We start from the raw sequence: 19,519 nt of genomic DNA, 5'->3' as shown, positions 1-19,519 counted from the left end.
TTATCATCACCCTTTTGATACTAAAGTTTGTATATCATTTTGACCCCCCCCCCCCCCCGTGTTTTTATTTTAAAAGGAGTTGTACTGCAGTGTGCACGTTTAGCAAATATGCAGAACTCGTGCATTTTTTTTTTACAGATAACCTTTGACATGTTTGGGTTGTTAAAATCCAAAAAAAAGTTAAATTTAGGACGGAAAAATGATTCACTTTCAAGTATTCGCCCACATCACGACACGTTAGTAACAGAGAAATGACAGTTGAGATTTTTAAAAATCCAGACCTCGAAGAATTATATGTCAAAGGCCTCTTTATTTAAGCTTTACTCAAAAATAATACTGACAGAGATTAATTGAAGCAATGGCAGTAATTAAGGACTGAGCGAGTCGAGTCATTAATTGTAATAAAGTGAGTTAAGGCAGTGAGGTGCATTATCAGCTAATTGTTGTGTCGGTTAGGTTGACTGACCAAGGCGTTATAGGTTTAAGTTTAATAAGCTATTGTGTGTGCTTTTTGACAATGGCTAACTTTACGAATAGATAAGTACTTCATTGTGAAAGTGTATCAGTTAAAGCTAAACGAATTAGTTAATAGTTACAAGTCCCGGTTTTTTTGTAAATGTTGTGGTCAAACATGATCTAAAACCCAGTTATTCTAAAATACTTTGCGTCAAAATATGATCCCAAGGTACTTTTCCCTTAATATAAACACTCAGGTATTTTTTTCAAAAAATATTATAAATTTCAAGGCTTATCGGCGCGAGCTTTATCGTGGAGGTTAAACATTTTTCACGTAACATTTTTCTTTTTAACGAACAAATCCAGCACAACGCTTGGTTCATATGGTATGCGGATGCGTTTTCTCAAAAGCGCCAATTTAATATTTATTTAATGTTAAATCAATACATGTACCCATTCCAGGTGATAAAAACCGCAAGTTTATTTTCCGAAATTTTGGAGTAACTAACTACGCATTTTTGATCACGGACGACTGCGAAAGTTCATTCATTCATAAATATGTAAATCACTTGAAATCATTGCGCTCAGAAGTGTATATAGTACGCTCATGTCCTATTTAAGTTAAATCTGCCAAGGGAAAAAGACAACCTACACAGCTTTAATATCGTAGAGGATCGCTTGTTTAAAGTACACATTGTGACAATGAGCATGCTTGCATTTATGGAGGGGACTGCACGTGAATTCTCCCTGTTTCTAACTTTTCTAATTGTTTGCCTCACCCATGGGCAAGAAGGATACACAACTTTTGGACTATGTTCGGTAAGTTGATTTAATTAACAACTGCAAATCGATTTTGTGAGATTCAGTAACAAAAATGAGCATACATATGTAGACATAATAAGCTATGTTTTTTGTTTTGTTTTGTTTGTTTGTTGTTTTTTTTTTTTTTTTGTTTTTTTTTTGTTGTTGTTGTTGTTGTTGTTTTTTTGTTTTTTTTGTTTGGTATGTTTTGTTTTGATTATTTGTTTTTTGCTTTGTTTTTTTTTTTATGTTCGAGCGTATGTTAAATGGATGATGTTAATTTACTCTTCGTCTAATTGGCAGGTTTACATATATTTTAATGTTGCATCACTTCCCCAAAATTAAAGTAGCAAAATATTTTTGGAATAAGTTTTTATTAATTTTGTTCCTTTTTTAGCTCACCTCGACGAAGTCGAGATGAGCTTATGCTATACCCCCGGCGTCGGCGTCGGCGTCGGTGTCGGCGTCGGCGTTAGCGTCGGCGTCCCAGGTTAAAGTTTTAGGAGCAAGTCCCATTCCCAAGTAACTATAAGCCCTACCTGGACCAAACTTGCATGGATGATGCATCTAGGGATGGACACTACCAAACTTGCTTCGGATGCTGGATCTGACCTAGATTTTCCAGATGAGTGACCAGGTTAAAGTTTTAGGAGCAGGTCCATTCCCAAGTAACTATAAGCCCTACCTGGATCAAACTTGCATAGATGATGCATCTAGGGATGGACACTACCACACTTACTTCGGATGCTGGATCTGACCTAGATTTTCCGGATGAGTGACCAGGTTAAAGTTTTAGGAGCAGGTCCATTCCCAAGTAACTATAAGCCCTACCTGGACCAAACTTGCATGGATGATGCATCTAGGGATGGACACTACCACACTTGCTTCGGATGCTGGATCTGACCTAGATTTTCCGGATGAGTGACCAGGTTAAAGTTTTAGGAGCAGGTCCATTCCCAAGAAACTATAAGCTCTACCTTGACCAAACTTGCATGGATGATGCATCTAGGGATGGACACTACCACTCTAACTTCGGATGCTGGATCTGACCTAGATTTTCCGGATGAGTGACCAGGTTAAAGTTTTAGGAGCAGGTCCATTCCCAAGTAACTATAAGCCCTACCTGGACCAAACTTGCATGGATGATGCATCTAGGGATGGACACTACCACACTTGCTTCGGATGCTGGATCTGACCTAGATTTTCCAGATGAGTGACCAGGTTAAATTTTAGGAGCAGGTCCATTCCCAAGTAACTAAAAGCCCTACCTGGACCAAACTTGCATGGATGATGCATCTAGGGATGGACATGGCCACACTTGCTTCGGATGCTGGATCTGACCTAGATTTTCCGGATGAGTGACCAGGTTAAAGTTTTAGGAGCAGGTCCATTCCCAAGTAACTATAAGCCCTACCTTGACCAAACTTGCATGGATGATGCATCTAGGGATGGACACTACCACACTTGCTTCGGATGCTGGATCTGACCTAGATTTTCCGGATGAGTGACCAGGTTAAAGTTTTAGGAGCAGGTCCATTCCCAAGAAACTATAAGCTCTACCTTGACCAAAATTGCATGGATGATGCATCTAGGGATGGACACTACCACACTTACTTCGGATGCTGGATCTGACCTAGATTTTCCGGATGAGTGACCAGGTTAAAGTTTTAGGAGCAGGTCCATTCCCAAGTAACTATAAGCCCTACCTGGACCAAACTTGCATGGATGATGCATCTAGGGATGGACACTACCACACTTGCTTCGGATGCTGGATCTGACCTAGATTTTCCAGATGAGTGACCAGGTTAAATTTAAAGAGCAGGTCCATTCCCAAGTAACTATAAGCCCTACCCGGACCAAACTTGCATGGATGATGCATCCAGGGATGGACACTACCACACTTGCTTCGGATGCTGGATCTGACCTAGATTTTCCACATGAGTGAATTTTAGCCATATTTTAACCAAATTAGCATGGGTGATGTATCTAGGGATGGACACTTCCAGACTTGCCTTGGATTCTGAATCTGACGTACATTTTCCAGATGAGTGACCAGGGTAATTTTTTTGGAGTAGCTATATAATATTATGGCCTGTTATGATTAAACTTGCATAGATGGTGCATCTAAGGATGAAAACTCCCAGACTTGGTTTGGATGTTGGAACTGACCAAAATTTTCTTGATTACTTAACAGGTCAAAAGTTTTTTGAGCAGGTCTATAATTAAATCAAACTTGCGTGGATATTGATCTTGGGATGTACCCTAACTAGAAAAAAAATATGATGTGAAATTTGCCTTACTTGTAGATAACATTCGTCGAGGTGAGCTTCGTAATCTTTGATTACCTATGTTTATTATTATTCTTATTTAAAAAAAATTTAAAACCATTTTATTTCTGAAGTAAACGCGTGTGTGCATAATAAAATAGAATTTAATAGGTTTCTAAAGTTAAATGTTCAGTCAAGATTTTATCTTTGAACTTCGGATTAGAACACCTTGTTGTATATGAAATTGAATCAATTTAAAATACTACCTCTAATCTAATAAATACTGAAAAGTCAGTGACGTCAGGAAATTTAAATAAAATTAAAACTTTTAAACTTCTTACGGAAGGCAGCAGAATTTGAATAAAATACACAAAAAATTAAATACACTGATCAATTCCGGTATTATATTCGGGAAATAGAGAAAATACATATATCAACCAAGAAGGAAAAGTGGCAAAATCTCAGATGTATGATACACTGAGCCAAAAACAAAAACAAAATAAAACAACAACAAAACAAACAAACAAACAAAAAAGACAGAAAAAGAACACTATGCATACGTATATTTCTTTCATTAACATTAAATGTGAATGAACTTTTACTGCACTTATAAAGGAAATGTAAAAATAATTATAAGAATTGAAAGTACAGCGATGATATGATTGACAGAATATATGACTTCCTGTAGTGTACATATTAGTTGACAATACGGCATTGGATTAATACATTTGTGTATAAATGGTAAATTGTATAAATGCATTGAAATTTAAAAAAGAAATCATGAAAATTTACCTCCATTTGTTCTAGGAATCAAATCTTTCAATTTGAATATTTTACATATATTTTGTCAAAATTCGAGGAATAGGCACATATGATATTAATTGTCGCCAACGCTTCTCGACTTTCAAACGCTTTTCAGACAAGGACGGCTCGACTTTCAACAGCTTTTCAGAAAAGCACGGCTCGACTTTCAATAGCTTTTCAGAAAAGCACGGCTCGACTTTTAATAGCTTTTCAGACAAGCGCTGCTCGACTTTCAACAGCTTTTCATACAAACTCGACTCGACTTTCAACAGCTTTGCAGACAAGCACCGTTCGACTTCAAAGCACGGCTTATAGCTCGATTTTTTAAAATTTCTTAGACAAGCACGATTCGACTTTAAACAGCTTCTCAGACAAGCATGAATCGACTTTCAAGCTCTTCTCAAACAAGAACACCCCTGCTTTCATATGCTCTTCAGACAAACACGACTCGACTTTTAGAAGCTCCACATCCAGGTTGTCGAGAGCAATATTAGTTTGTCCGCACTGTGCCACGTAGGTTTATTAATTTTCTCCGAAATCAAACAAATTCCTTTAACCATGCTTTTTAAGTTTTATTGTCAATAAATTTAAACAAAAATCGTTGATCATAAGAATATATTTATCTGTAGTCATTGATCTCATTTCCTGACAATTTTTAAATAACTCTTTCATCATTCATTTTACAATTTCCTTCAACATGTGGGAGTCCTGCTCGTTAAGACAAGTTGCAATAAAATTGTGTTGAATTACAAATGATGATTTTTTTTCTCGACAATTTTAATCATAAATGAAGAAAGCTCCTCTCGAAATTCCATTCAATCATTCTATATTACAATAAAATGAAGAGATGAATTGCCCCCCTTCCTCAAGAACATTTCAGTGTACCCAATGAAAATCTATAATTTAGTCCTTAATATGGGTTTTAATAATTATCGAGAAATAAATATATCATTAATCAATAGTGGCATATTTCGGCTCCAAATTTGCAAGTTATTTTTATACGATTATGTTGACATCCAAGATCATTATGTCAAAATGAAACTTCGATCTATATCGACATGAAAGAAAACTCCATTCGCAGCATAAAATTGCGAAGTCATATTTTGCATTTTAACTGCATGTTGGAAGTTAACTTGTCAATGTGTAAGATGATAATATTAATGTGAACTTTCGTATATTTAAACATTATTTTCATCGACATACAACTGAATTTTGTCTATCGATAATATTGCGTTTATGTACGTAGATCATAGTTAAGTAAACAATTGTGTCTTAGTAAGTATGGATTATGTTTATATTAATTGCGTTTACCAAATGAAAAATAAGTTTTTGACCACTTACTTAATTTCTTTCGGATTTCTTACATGGTATCTATATCTTCAGTATCCCTTCTGTAGTATTTCTGACACTGTTTTTAACGATATCCCACAACTTATTATATATTTAACCCCAGCGATTTTCAGCCGACCACCTACTACCAAGGGACGCATATCAATTTTGTTAATATTGAAGGAAATGATATTTTAAAATTTGATGTTAACATTGTTTGCACTGTAGTAAAATAACTTGCAGAAATCAGTCACCATTAGGATGATACTGGCGAATTGGATAAAATTAGTAAAGGACGTAGTTTCATAACAACTGATGTAAAACATTTCGAACTCTGTAAGGGTATTGATTATCTCAAAACTTTTTTGGGTTGACATTTGATTTAAGAACGAGTGACAAATGAATGACCATAATGTTTTGCTATACAAACACAAGTTACATGTGTTGTTTTAGCAAATCCCCCAAAGAAGAAAATGTTTACTAAACTATCTTAAAGGTGGTATTTTTGTGTAGATAATTCTATTATGCCAATATTTATCAGAGAATACGCAGGGGAGATCAAAATTGCACATTCTTGCTTTAGAAAACTATAATGGATGCTGGCGATAGGCCAGTCATAAATGGTCAACTGCTTCCCCAGCGCGGGATAATGCACGCAACGACCTGATAGAAAACAAGTCAACATCAACACTATACTGACCAATCCAGAGATATTTAGCTGAGTCACAATTACAATTTACACAGATTAAAGGCCATTTGCTGTACATAAAACACTGAAATATTTCACACTATTGAACGAAAATAAACAATCACTTATCGGGATTACAAGTAATAAACGTACTTTATTGAAATAAGAAAGACGAGGAAAAATACTTAGTAGGAGGGAATTGCCAGTAATTACACGACCCCCTTCGAAGATCAAAACCAGATCATTTAACATTAGGGTAAAATATGTGAAGATGTCCAATTGAACACGAAGATCACACGAAAAAATATTTCCAGCTGGCGGTGTGGATAACTTGTTCTGTTCAATGATATTTATACTTCAAAAACATCAAAATTGTCATTCAGGACCCTTTCTCTCTCTGTACAGATTACTTGCAGAATACTTTGAATGTAATCAAAACGGTACATATATACGCCTTCAAATGTTCTGCAAATGTTCCTTGAAAGTACCCTTAAAAAGCAAGTGTTTGGAGAAAATCGTCAAAGTTTCGATCATGTATGATTTTATTCCTTTGTAATTGCTTTCTTTCTGTGTCCATTTTCTCATAACGCTGACAAGATGTAGGCTGATTCAATGAAATGCATTTAGATCGAGTCACATCGGTGACCTTTCGCTGTGTTCGTCCTTCGTTTTGCGTTGTGCGTCGGTCGTAAAGTTTTGAGCATTTTCAGCTTCCCTGCTAAACCAATTTCAACCAGCATTTGTATATAGCATCTATGGAAACAAAAAATTGATATTTGTGGTCTCTACCCTCCGAGGTCTAGGACGTTTGGCCAAAACCATCAAAATTAATGCAATCTTCGAGAATTTTTTTTCTTTTCTCCTGGAAAAACTGTTGGTATGATTAAAATGTGCAATGACCTCTTTACCAAAACGGTGAATTCTTTACTCCTGGGTTCAAGTCCCATAGTGTGGCTAACTTGGTGATATTTTGAAAATGCAATATATTTTATAAAATCTTTTTTACTCCACGACATTAAACAGGCAAACTGTTTTGTATGAATATTGTTAGCTATGAACCCCCTAAAACTGTGAAATGCTGAAATTCATTTTCCCTGGGCTCAGGCACCAGACTGGGACATAGTTGGTCATATATTGAAATTACATTATATCTTTAAAAATCTTCTTTAGCAGTCAAACTGTTTGCATGCTTATAGTTAACATCTACAGTATAGTCGTCTACCAAAGCCGAGAAAGGCATGACCGCCGGGTACATAGTTCAGGTCCCTGGGTGGGGATAATTTGGACATATATTGTTAATCCATGACATATTTTGAAAATCTTCTCCAACATGCAAATATTATTCGTCTAAATACAATGAGTAATTAATCATTCACCAAAAACTGTTAAATTCATTTCCCCTGGGTCAACGGTTCAAGTCCAAGAGTGGGGATATCGATAAGTTGTCCTATATTGAAATTACACAATTTCTTTACTTTTAAGCATCTAGCAGGCAAACTGTTTGATTTCATTAACCCCAGAACTCAGGCCCAAGGATGAGTTTACAATTTTGTTTCGATAAAAATAAGGTGCGACTATTACATAAAATATGAAAATCGGCTTTTTTAAGAGACGACTTTATGTATAGTTTTTTTTTTCTGATTGAATACAATCTTTTACCAGCAAAAAGATATACATGTCAATTCTTTTTATTTATCTTCGATTTTACTGTATTTCAAAAATGATTCTTTTGAATTATTTCAACTTGCTGTTTTTTTTCTTCTTAAGATCAATTTTAAAAAAAACAACAACATTAAAAAAAAACGTTTTATTAAATAAGAGGCAATTGGAAAATGCTATTGTCTTTGCGCCTGGTTTTAGAAAATTGTTTTAAATCCCAATAACTGAAACAATTTTATCAGGGACCTTTGGCTGTCCTTGATATTTTGTAACTTTTTGTAGTAGTCTCAGTCCTTATCTATCTCTAGTGTCTCGGGTAGACTTTTGATAGCTGATATGCTAATTGCCTGTTACAGGATATTTCAATAGATTGAATAGGTATTTTGTGGCTTTCAATTTGACATGAAAATAATTTTATACAAGACTCTATTTGATTTATAGGGTTTTTGATTTTTAGTATATTTTCTACTTGTTACGACTTTTAAAAATACTATATTAACTGAATTCTTTACTTTAGCCTTTGACCCAGACTATACAATAAAAAAGGCCTCTACTGTACGTTCTAATCACTGTATAAATAAAATTGAAATGAGACAGAAACTAAAACTTTTGTTGGTGGCAATACTGTAGATGAATGGTTTTTTTTCTTAATTCTTTATAAAACATGTTTATCTAATCAATTGTGACCACTACAATTTTCATAGGATCTAGATGCGTGTGAAAGGCTTTCTATTAGCCTTGACTTATAAATTTTGTTATTCCATTTAATGCAAAGTCACTTTCTGTTCAAAATCTCATCTGTTCTTTTATGCCGTTTTCATTTCAGTGCACTACGTGCTTGTACTTCACTATACATAACGTATTCCGCATGCTCTTGCAATAATGTTTCAGTTAGGTGACACCTTACCAAACCGCGAAATTTCTCTTTTTTTCTGATTTAAAAACATTGCAGAAAAATATACATGTAAATTCTTTTCATTTATCTTCGTTTTTACTGTATTTCAAAAATGATTATTTTGAATTATTTTAACTTGCTGTTAATTTTTTCCCTTCAGGTCAAGTTTAAAAAAAAAGCATTTTTTAAAAAACCGTTTAACTAAACAGAGGAAATTTGAAAATGTTTAATGCAAAGTCACTTTCTGTTCAAAATCTCATCTGTTCTTTTATGCCGTTTTCATTCAGTGCACTGCGTGCTTGTACTTCTCTACATAACGTATTCCGCATGCTCTTGCAATAATGCTTCAGTTAGGTGACACCTGGCCAAACCGCGAGATTTCATTTCCTTTCTTCAAATCCTTATAATAGAACCCTGATCAAATTCAAACACACATATTTTTTCCCATTAAAAATGCATTCATTATTATATATTTACAGTCAAAAATGGATGTTTTGACATCGGAGGGGATCTACATTGAACCAATCGCCAGAAGCTTTGTCCGGTTGCACAGACTACACAAGCCTTTTGGAAACGGGTAAAAACCATCTTGTGTTTGCAATGACTCACGTTTACTCATACCCTCATTTCCTGTTTTGTGATCTTGAAGTACCCGCCAGCTCGCTGTGGTTTAACGCAACACTGAGAAGATAATTTTTCACCTATAATTATCCTTGATTATCTGGTGAACACAAATAGGGGCATTAATAGAAGGAAAACTGCACTTTTTGATAGAACATGTCAAGGGACTCTTCGTGGGCTATGACTACGTACCCCCTGTTTCTATTATTGCGAGATATTAAATATTCATTGAAAAGACAGATAAACTGGTAATTGCCGCGATTCTATAATAGTACATACAATTTACGAGTGTCGAAATCTTCCATATCTAACTTAATGGTTTATTAACCTTTCAATATATATTTATCATAAAGAAATAATAAAATATTACATCTAGTGAACAATGTCTATTTTCGTACATAATGCACCAATTATTTTCAATGCCATTAAATGATTTTACGACAGAGCACCTTACTATAAGCAATTTGTCGCAGGAAAAGAAGTCGTCACGTGATCTCTTGTACTACGTTATCGAGTGAAGTAGTACAAAGGACAAGACTTGGTAAAAGCTACAACCTTTAATATTTTGAATATTGGAAGAATTCTCAAAATAAGCTAGGTTTGACATTTCAAAACAAAGGCATCATAATTGTTTATGCAAATGAAAAGTATTGAAGACCCTTCGAAGAATGCATGGTTTGCAACCTAAAATCAGAAACTGCCTCCCCACCCCATCCCCACCCCGTCTAATTAACAGTATCAACAATACTAACAATAAAAACACCATAAAGATTTATAAAAGAACAGAGCTAATGGACTTGCTTTTATTTTTACAGACATGTACTTTCACTTGAGATGAACGCAACTTCGCCCAATGGGGTCGTGTTTTACATGGCGTCAAAGCACCAGCATCCTGATAAGTCAGAGTTCATTGCCTTGGAGATTGTGGACCGCTATTTTCGATACCACATCAAATGTAGCCACCTTAACGCAATGTTGACAGTGCCAAGAATAATTGCCAACGATAGGAAATTTCATAAGGTGGGATACAAAATACATTTACACAGTGGTAAAACTACGGAATTAAACTACATGTACACTGTATTTTCATTTTTTGAACTCCTTCATTGTATTACAGTTTTGACTTAATATACCGATAGCAATGTCTAAATTTCAGATTTCATTTGAAAGATCTCGATCACGAGGAAAATTGCTAATTGATGGAAAACGTTTCTTTCAAAACTTCCGGGTAGAGTGCAAAGGCTTCCGGTCCATTGTTTTAGGTGGACTCCTACCAGAGGACCGGAAACACACGAATCCTTTACAGGTATTTCTAACTGTTACGATCATTTAAAACCCAAGCGTTTATTGAAAATTATTTCTAAAATACTCGCTTATGTTAGGAGCCAAGTACATACAGTAATGCTTCGTTTGAATCATTGAATTAATTTGCCTATAACGTCAGTACAAGTAATTAGATTTCATTTTAGTTGAGCATAATAAGAGTTCATTCATTTTTTCCAAAGATGAAATAAATCATTTTCCACACAATCTATTTATCAAATCGATTTCAAAAGAAACTGATACTGATTTGTAAATTTTCCTTTTCATTGATTGTTTGTTTGATTTTCATGTTGTGTAACGATATCTTTAAAAAAATGTTTGAAGAATGAACCATAAAAAACTGTTTTGATCTAGGGTTGCAAAAAGGGGCGTAGCGTGAATTTGATCTTCGATAACTCTTTTGTCAATGAAAACTTGTGGAACCATGTCACGGAAATTGAGAAATATAGAATATCTTTCATATACTAAGGTTCAGATTGATAAAGCAGTTAATCTCACTGTAAACTTTGAGGTCGTGAATCCTTTTCATTAAAAGGACATTGATTTGGGGCGTTGTAATTTTTGGGTTTCGGTGTTTTTCATAGAGGGTATATTAAACCATCGAGGCGGAGTACCGTCGTATTGTCCTCTTCGCTTTTGTTTCGACGCATGTGCAAATAGACATTTGAAAACATTTGAAAAAAGTTGCAAACAAGAAGTATATTTAGTTTCCTGCCTGTGGTTTTCATATTGGTCATAATTCCGAAGCACCTGCTGATTCTTTGTTTGAATTTTTCATTCATACAAATTACACAGGTGATCGTGAAAAGTTAAAATCCTGTCGTTCATATTCTGTAAACTCTATTTCTTTAAACTAAGGACCTACGATAGTTTAACGAAGAAGGATGCAATCAAATAATAGAAAATGCATCATTGGTAAATTTACACAAACCGAGACAAAAAAAAATTAAACTACTTTTAAGAGCTAGGAGCGTGAGGGTATATATTGGTCAATGCGTAAAATGCCACAAATGTCATTTCAGCTGAAAGAGTGAAATTAAATCGATTTAAAAAGGGGGAGGTTTAATTCCAAATTTCCATCTGTCACAAAATCAAAACCTTGACACGTGAAATAGATTGGAATAAAAGCATGGGACGGATATAGTTTGGGTGTGCCATATACTTCTGGTAATGAGAGGGACAAAATAGACATGTACGTATTGCATCTCCTTTAATTAATAAGGACTGTTAACTGACACTTCGAAACGGGAAGCGCTACACCGCCCATCTTTGCCATTGTGTTGAAATTTAAACTATGGATCGCAACAATTACCAACCATATTCCAGGCCCTTTATAAACATGTCAAGAGCTGTTTGCCAATATGACAAATACACATCAAAGACATATGAATCTAGAGTTAAAACAAGGACTAAATTCTAACTGAGTATACGTCTTATGAAATCAGGCTATGGAACATCGTCCCCTTAAACACTGGTACCATTCGCCTACTCAAAACATTTAATTTGGTTAACCGGTGTCTTAAATTTGCATCAATGATTTTATGCCAGTTTCTGTACCATTATTGGTATTTATGAAACATATCTGACTTAAGTGCATTCAAATATTAGCTAGAGAATGGTACTTTTCAAACTGTGCTAAAAATAATGATTGAAACTTGTCTTAATGCGCAGTTCTTTAACATGCAATTAATGACAACGATTTAAAGTACATTTCTTTTACATTTCAGAAGTACGAATCCCATTTCGAAGGATGCATACGCAACGTTGATACTTCTACTGGTGTTGCAGACGAGCCTCGATATCATGCAGTATCACAATGTCATAACACGTGACAAATCACATGACAGGAAGCCTCTGTTCTTCTTCATCACGATTGGTGCAGCCATTACCCTGTCTCCCACTGATTCTACAGTGGGTCATTATCCACCCTGGCAAAGTTAGCCCGGGCAGTTTCGTTTGTCGTGAATATGTATTATACACTTTGTGGAGTTTTAGCAGAACTGTTTACTAAATGAAGCAATGTATTAATCATAACCGTCCTGATATGTGTGTTGTGAGCGAAGGATGCGTGACCTCAATTGTAAATATATGTACATTAGTCATTCACTACAGTCAATTTGAATGAATCTCATGAAATAAAATACTTTCTTACAAGATATTGTCAGCGAATGACTCATTATAGTGCACTACTTTAAATGGTGAAATTAATACAAACTAGTTATAGTCTTGACTAAACAATTTCTTTTTCTACGCAGTCACTTTATTTCTTTTTTTTACTCGGTCATTTGATCACATCATATTTTTATCACGAAAAAAAAAACTCTAACATATTTAGATAGGAACTTATTTTTTGTCCTGCGTTTCGAAGAAATAATAGATGAACCAAAGGTATGTAGTGGAGGGAATAATTTTATATGTATGTACAAGAATTAATGTAGTGATAAATCTTCTATGTGAAAAGAAGTCTCTTGCTGTGGTCTTCAATTCAACATAGAGATATATCGACAATGTTTTATCAATTAACAATATCCGTTTTCATTCATACGTTGATTCTATATATCGCTGAAGTCGAAATAAAAGACACCACAGAGGAGGCTGACATATCTGTTTCATATCTGGATGTTTTACTAGAAAAAGACATCGATAGCAAAGTAACAACTAAACTTTATGATAAACTTGATGACTTCAACTCATCTTTCATCAACTCCCCTTACTTATGTAATAATATATCATTATCTATTGCACAAGGGATTTATGTCTCCCAGTTGATTCGATATGCAAGAGCATATTCTAGGTACGCTCAATTTTTAAAACGAAGCGGCTATCACAAATTAGTTGGTGATACAAGGGAATCAGCGATCTTGTTTAAAGTCAACATTTCGCAAATCTATGGTCAATACAATGACCTTGTTTGCAAATACAACGAATGTTGACTGACGTTTTCATACAAATTGAAAGGCCATTATTTTCACACTGAATTGTCTACAGTTCAGATTTCCGTCTGCCTGATCGTGATAGAGAGCACACGGCGTTTGTGACTGGTTGACAGGGGATGCTTACTCCTCCATGGCACCTGATTCCATGCACCTCTGTTTTCAGAGGTCCGTGTTTGCTCTGCTTACAATTGGTATTGTGTAATTGGGCGTTTGAGCATGATTATTGTTCCTTATCTTCACATTTCAAAATCATATCATGACCGACCGGGGGCTGGTTTTTTTCTGTGGGAATAGAAATACATGCAATTCATTCAAAGGTCCAAGTGGAGAGCTTGGATTATTTTGTCTATCTATAGCCATAAACAGCTCCAAATCTACAGGTCACAGCTCAAAAAATTGTAAATCTTAAGAAGATAAAGGTACATTTCTACTATTAGGAATAGACTATAATGGTGTTGTATCAAGGCATTTTATCATGCGCATCAATTCTTTATGGTTCAGTCTCTTTTTATACACTTTTATAGACTTTTGCACGTTAAGAACAGATGATACAGGTAAAAGACAATATTTTTATTATAACCAAAACTATATACATCCTACCTCGTTTTCATCTCTTTTTTTTTTCTTTATTCTTTGATCTTAAATTCATTTCATTTCATCATAAACATATTTTATTGACAATATATCAAAGGGAATTGGACACAAGTTCCAAAAACTTTGATAGTCCTCTCCCATACATAAAATCTTAAAGCCATACAACATTTACAAAGATTTACAATTTTACATAATATACATGAACATAGAAGAACAAAAACAATAGCTATTATTGCTAAGGAATATCAATTGATATAGAGAGGATTACAATGACGACGATAACCATATTTAAAATAGTTTCAAAAGAGGTAGTAAATACAAATAATTGTTAATTGAAACGAACAGTATCCTGAATAAATCTTTGAACAATACCAAATATATTTTTCATTTTCCTGCAAAAATAATGATTCATCTCCCCATAGCAGTTTATGCGCATTTAACATTTTTACATTATTAATTACAAGTAATGCATTCAACATTAACGTCTAGCTTCAAGACATTTTCTACACACAAATAAAATAATGATGACTATCCTATCATAAATTGCTTAAAATGTTTGCATGTATACATTATAAATAAACATTTTATACAGCCATTCTCTGTAATGACTTTAACTTTTATATAGGAGCTGTGACACGCATAGTCTCAGAATTTCTCCAAACTATATATGATAAAAGTCTTTGATACCGTAAACTCAAATCAGGCAAAAATTGGTTGCTACGTGTCATGGTTACCATAGCAACATGTCCTAAAAATTTGAAAAATGGCATTCTTCAACATGTTCAGAGTCCCACAGTTAACGTTTGCAGCAAAGCAAACAAGTGGCAATGACTGTTTCTGAAAGTTGAAGGCCTGATGTCTTAAATGCATGATAAACATGTTTGGTAAATCAACTATTACATATGTTACTATGGAAACAAAGTATTCAAAAGTAATAACTTTGTTCATTTAGTTTTATAAAGTCACACACTTAAGTTTAAAAACTATTATAGGTTGAAATGCAAGCAAATAATAGACAAGAGATCCTTGTAACATATACCAAGGACGAAATATGATATTTCTTATAGGTTGGCAATGGTTGCCATAGTTTTAATACCACAAAGGGATTTTAAATTTACTCTCTTAGTGTTTAAATTTTATCCTATTTTTTTTAAAAAGCATATTTCTATACAACTGAGGATCATTTTTTAAAGGCGTTGGTGTGACCCTTATTTTCACATTTCAAAAAATTCAAATTCAACTCTTTAAATAGAGCGTTGCTATGGAAATTAGCCGAAAAAATATGCATAAAAATCTGAAAAATATTTTGTTTCCTTAGATACGTACCCTTGTATGTAGATTCCCGAAACTTTTATGATTGATATATATGAACAACTAACCTGACATTCAATTTTGACTACCACCCAATCTCTAACTGGATGCAAAAAGCTGGCACCTAGGATTTAATACTGATATAGAATTAACAAAATCGAACATTTTCCCTTCTTGGTGACCATAGCAACAGTGTTGTATTTTTCAACAAACTTTATCGATATATGATATTCAACTTTAGTTCTACCAGATAAGTACTATTCAAGGTGAGTCAAATAATATATTTCTTGATTAAAAGGTAAGTAAATTCCTAAGGCAGCAAAAAATATCACTTTAAACAACTGGTATGTTGTTTCCATGGTTACATTGCAAAGTAACAATTAATCCCAATTTTTCTTATGTTATCGGTGTTGCAAGGTCCCAAGGATGTATATGTGCCAGTCATGAATTTTATTGTTTTTCCTCAAGAAAGTAGCATTAACCCAATCTTACCAACAGATTTTGCATGGTTCCACTGTGTTACCATGGCAACAATGAAAGTTATTATATAGAATAATATTGCCAATGCCTAATTACTTAAGGTCAAAAATATTTATTGTTTTTCTTTGGTTGTTGATTGAGTTTGATCATGTAACATCTATCATAAGTGAATATTGAGCATTTTTCCAGCATTTTTCAGCATCTAAAATGTATTCCAAATGTACCCATGGTTACCACTTACTTAATGATAAATTCTAAATAGTTTCTTTATAGCACAAGTGGCAACAAGGTGTCATGTTTTTGTGAGAATGGTTTGTTTGTTTTTCTTAGTCTTTATTAAGGCTTAATAAAGATGCAAAGGAGCTTAAAATCTCAATTTTTTCAACTTTTCTGTCTGTTACCATGGCAACCAAGACACATTTGCAAACTTTTGTATATAAATTTCTTAAAAGAATATCATAATAATCGACATGACAATTTGAAAGTGATTATCATTATTATTATTATTATAGACAGTTATCTGACTAATTGTATCCTAATGGTAGCGTGTATAGTGAACTTTCTCGTTGAGTATAGTGAACTTACAAATGATGCTTTTAAATTCTAATGAGTCATTGCCGTTGCGTCGAAGAGTTCCATAACATGGCGGAGTGTACTGTAACGTATATGATATGTCAGTACTAGTGCCACCGAACAATACATTGATTAGTATTTGGTGTTTTTATAGTTGCACTAAATCGAAAAAAATTGTATCATCACTAACAATTTCAATTAAAATTTTGGCGTTCGAATATAACATCAAGGACAATTTAACGTGAATGTCCCTGAACTGTACATAGTCTTATGAAAGAGAAAAGAAAATTTGGTCAGGACTTAACCTTCACGTTATTCTGATAAGAATTCCCTTACTACATAAATCTCTTGTCTATCACGCGTATTTTCTCACGCGCTCCAGAATTCTGATCAGCCATGCTGTCGTTTACCGTTTTTGCTACCATCCTCGCCATTACCTACGGCCATCTCTGCCTTTTCAGCCCTCCACAGCGGGGCACCATGGATGGCATTGACAAAGCTGGTGCAACAGACTGCCTACTCCTCAGTGGACCTTGTGGGGGAAGAGCGAGAGGATCAACTGGCACGAAAGTAACCGCAGGCCAGAAGCTGAGGGTCACTTTCCAGAAAAATCTTGATCACTGGAATCATACACCAGGGGATTTCAAGATAAAGATCGGTGACGAATCTGGACACTTGCAGACTTTGTCAACCATCCGTGATCATGGTGAGCCATCACTGTACGTTTACACAACGGAAGTGACCGTGCCAACAGGACTTCCGGCCCAAAGTGTCTTGCAAGTTATCTACGAAACTAAAAACTCCAATGCTCCTGCAGCCTTTTATCAATGTAGTGATCTCATCATTGAATGAGTGTGTGCTTGTCTTTAATTGTATGCCATATTTTCGCTAATCTGTTCAAACAATAAAGGAATTAACAATTGGTGATTTCCAATTTTCTATTCATTCAGGTGCTTTAGAGGAATTTCTAGGATTGCAGCCATTAAGACCCAATAATTTGTTTCATTGATGGATTACATAAGACAGAAAGAAATCCTTTAGTTTTATAGAATATGAACGTTTAAACTGAATGAATGACTCCAAAGGAAAGATAACCAGGATTATTCTGTATTTAAAGCATCATCATTGTAACGTTGAATTAGGCCATTATTTACACACTGAATTGTCGACGGATTTTTCCGTTGTTTCTCGGTCATGACAAGGAGCACACGGCGGGTGTGACCGGTCGGCAGGGGCTGTTCACTCCTCCATGGCACCTAATCCCACCTCTGATGTTTTTGGAGGTCCGTGTTTGCTCTGCTTCCGATTTGTATTGTTTTAATAGACTTTGAGATTGAATACTGTTATCTCCATGTTTCATTCTTGTCAACAAAACAATAGTCTTTTTTTTAAGTCATACACGTCCTTTTTTCCTGATCGTTGGTCTGTGCCCTTAATCAAAGCTTGCCACATTAATTTTGGCCCATAAGAAACTTCTACTGACGTTTGAATGAACATGGGCTACAAAGTAACGGGCCGAACTGGCATAACATCGCAGGCAAAAACCACGTTAAAGTTTAAATGCATTCCGAGCAAAGATTGCAAAATAATGACCGAGTCAGACTTTGTAAGGGAATCTCTAGAACTTCTTAACTTTTAAACTTTATATCTTAGCTCTCTATGACTTAAATAAGACCTCTATGGATTTTGATGTCAAAAGATAAGAGGCCAAGGTCAGAAATGTATATATTGCATAGGACGGTATACACGTGACTACAAGTGATCAGTCTCTCTAACCTAAGAAAGAACTCAATTATATTTAGGTCAGAGGTGAAAGATCAAAGTCACATATACATATAAAGCACAGAATGGTACATTTTAGTCTCCTGGTGGTATCTCTAAGAGTCCTTTATCTTTAACAACGAAGGTTAAGTTAAGTAACTCCTTATGACGTAAAGACACTTATTGATTTGAAGGCCAAAGGCCAAGGTCAAAAATTTATATATTGCGTAAAATGGTTTCCAGATGAAAGCTGAGGTCTCTTTATAAGCTTTTGCGATAAAACTTAACTTGATCTCTAAAAAATTCTTACGATATGGTATGGATTGGTTTCCAGATTCACTTCAATACTGTCTAGAACCAAAACATAACTCCTATCAATTTTTAGTTGAAAGGGCCAAAGTTCAAGGTTACAAACTTTTATTTTCTAACAAATTGTTTTCGGATGCTGGAGACACACATTTCCTGAATTAGCTTAATATTATTCATTTATTTCTATATGAATATCATTTAGATTTCACGATCAATATGCACTGCTCCCAGCTGTGTTACAACGTGAAATGTAATAACAACGCGAAATGTAATAAACTAGTATTATTTCATTTTCGTTATTACATTTTGCGTCGAAATAAACGCAGACTGTAATAACGCAAAATGTAATAACAGACTTTTTAGGATCATTACATTTTGCGTTATTTCATTATGCGGCGAGATTATGTACTTTTTGATTATTACAATTTGCGTTATTTGATTTTTGCGTTGAGGGCAACACAAAATGTAATAAAATAAAAATGCAACAACACAAAACAAAGCAGGCAAGTAGTAATCCAGCTTATACTCATATAGTTTTAAAATCATATGTCAGATTTTAATATTTTTAATACCCCCTACAAACAAACTGAATCTAGCAAATGTTCTATCAAGCCTTTCTTGACTCCTTGCAAAAATAGTAACAGCAGTGAAGGAGAAACTTCAGGTGTACTGTACAACATTCAGGAAGTGGTGTTAATCATCTGTAAATTCA

At 34.6% G+C, this 19,519-nt stretch overlaps 2 protein-coding genes across 2 annotated transcripts; both read left to right on the top strand.

Moving 5' to 3' along the window:
* Positions 1-901: 901 nt before the first annotated feature.
* On the top strand, positions 902-13,007 carry LOC133205141 (uncharacterized). The gene is made up of 5 exons (XM_061340887.1): positions 902-1,275; positions 9,379-9,476; positions 10,336-10,540; positions 10,677-10,826; positions 12,571-13,007. The coding sequence occupies exons 1-5, from the start codon at positions 1,159-1,161 to the stop codon at positions 12,673-12,675; spliced, it is 675 nt and encodes a 224-aa protein (XP_061196871.1). The 5' UTR covers positions 902-1,158; the 3' UTR covers positions 12,676-13,007.
* A 4,083-nt stretch (positions 13,008-17,090) lies between these two features.
* LOC133171545 (uncharacterized) lies at positions 17,091-17,637 on the top strand. The gene has a single exon (XM_061306312.1). It carries the CDS (start codon positions 17,134-17,136, stop codon positions 17,587-17,589), a length of 456 nt encoding a protein of 151 aa, XP_061162296.1. The 5' UTR covers positions 17,091-17,133; the 3' UTR covers positions 17,590-17,637.
* Positions 17,638-19,519: the final 1,882 nt, after the last annotated feature.

The sequence above is a fragment of the Saccostrea echinata genome, unplaced genomic scaffold (genome assembly GCF_033153115.1).
Source record: "Saccostrea echinata isolate AGI-Se365-2 ecotype Australia unplaced genomic scaffold, CSIRO_AGI_Sech_v1 ptg000054l, whole genome shotgun sequence".
Lineage (NCBI taxonomy): Eukaryota > Metazoa > Mollusca > Bivalvia > Ostreida > Ostreidae > Saccostrea > Saccostrea echinata.
Note: the sequence above shows the minus strand (reverse complement) of the source record. Positions and strands in the feature narration are given on the sequence as shown.

Excerpts from the sequence above, each read along its gene's own strand:
- LOC133205141 (XM_061340887.1), top strand. The coding sequence starts at position 1,159 with ATGAGCATGCTTGCATTTATGGAGGGGACTGCACGTGAATTCTCCCTG. Across the intron at positions 9,477-10,335 it reads CACAAGCCTTTTGGAAACGG|ACATGTACTTTCACTTGAGA; the intron begins GTAAAAACCATC and ends TTATTTTTACAG. Across the intron at positions 10,827-12,570 it reads AACACACGAATCCTTTACAG|AAGTACGAATCCCATTTCGA; the intron begins GTATTTCTAACT and ends TTTACATTTCAG.
- LOC133171545 (XM_061306312.1), top strand. The coding sequence starts at position 17,134 with ATGCTGTCGTTTACCGTTTTTGCTACCATCCTCGCCATTACCTACGGC.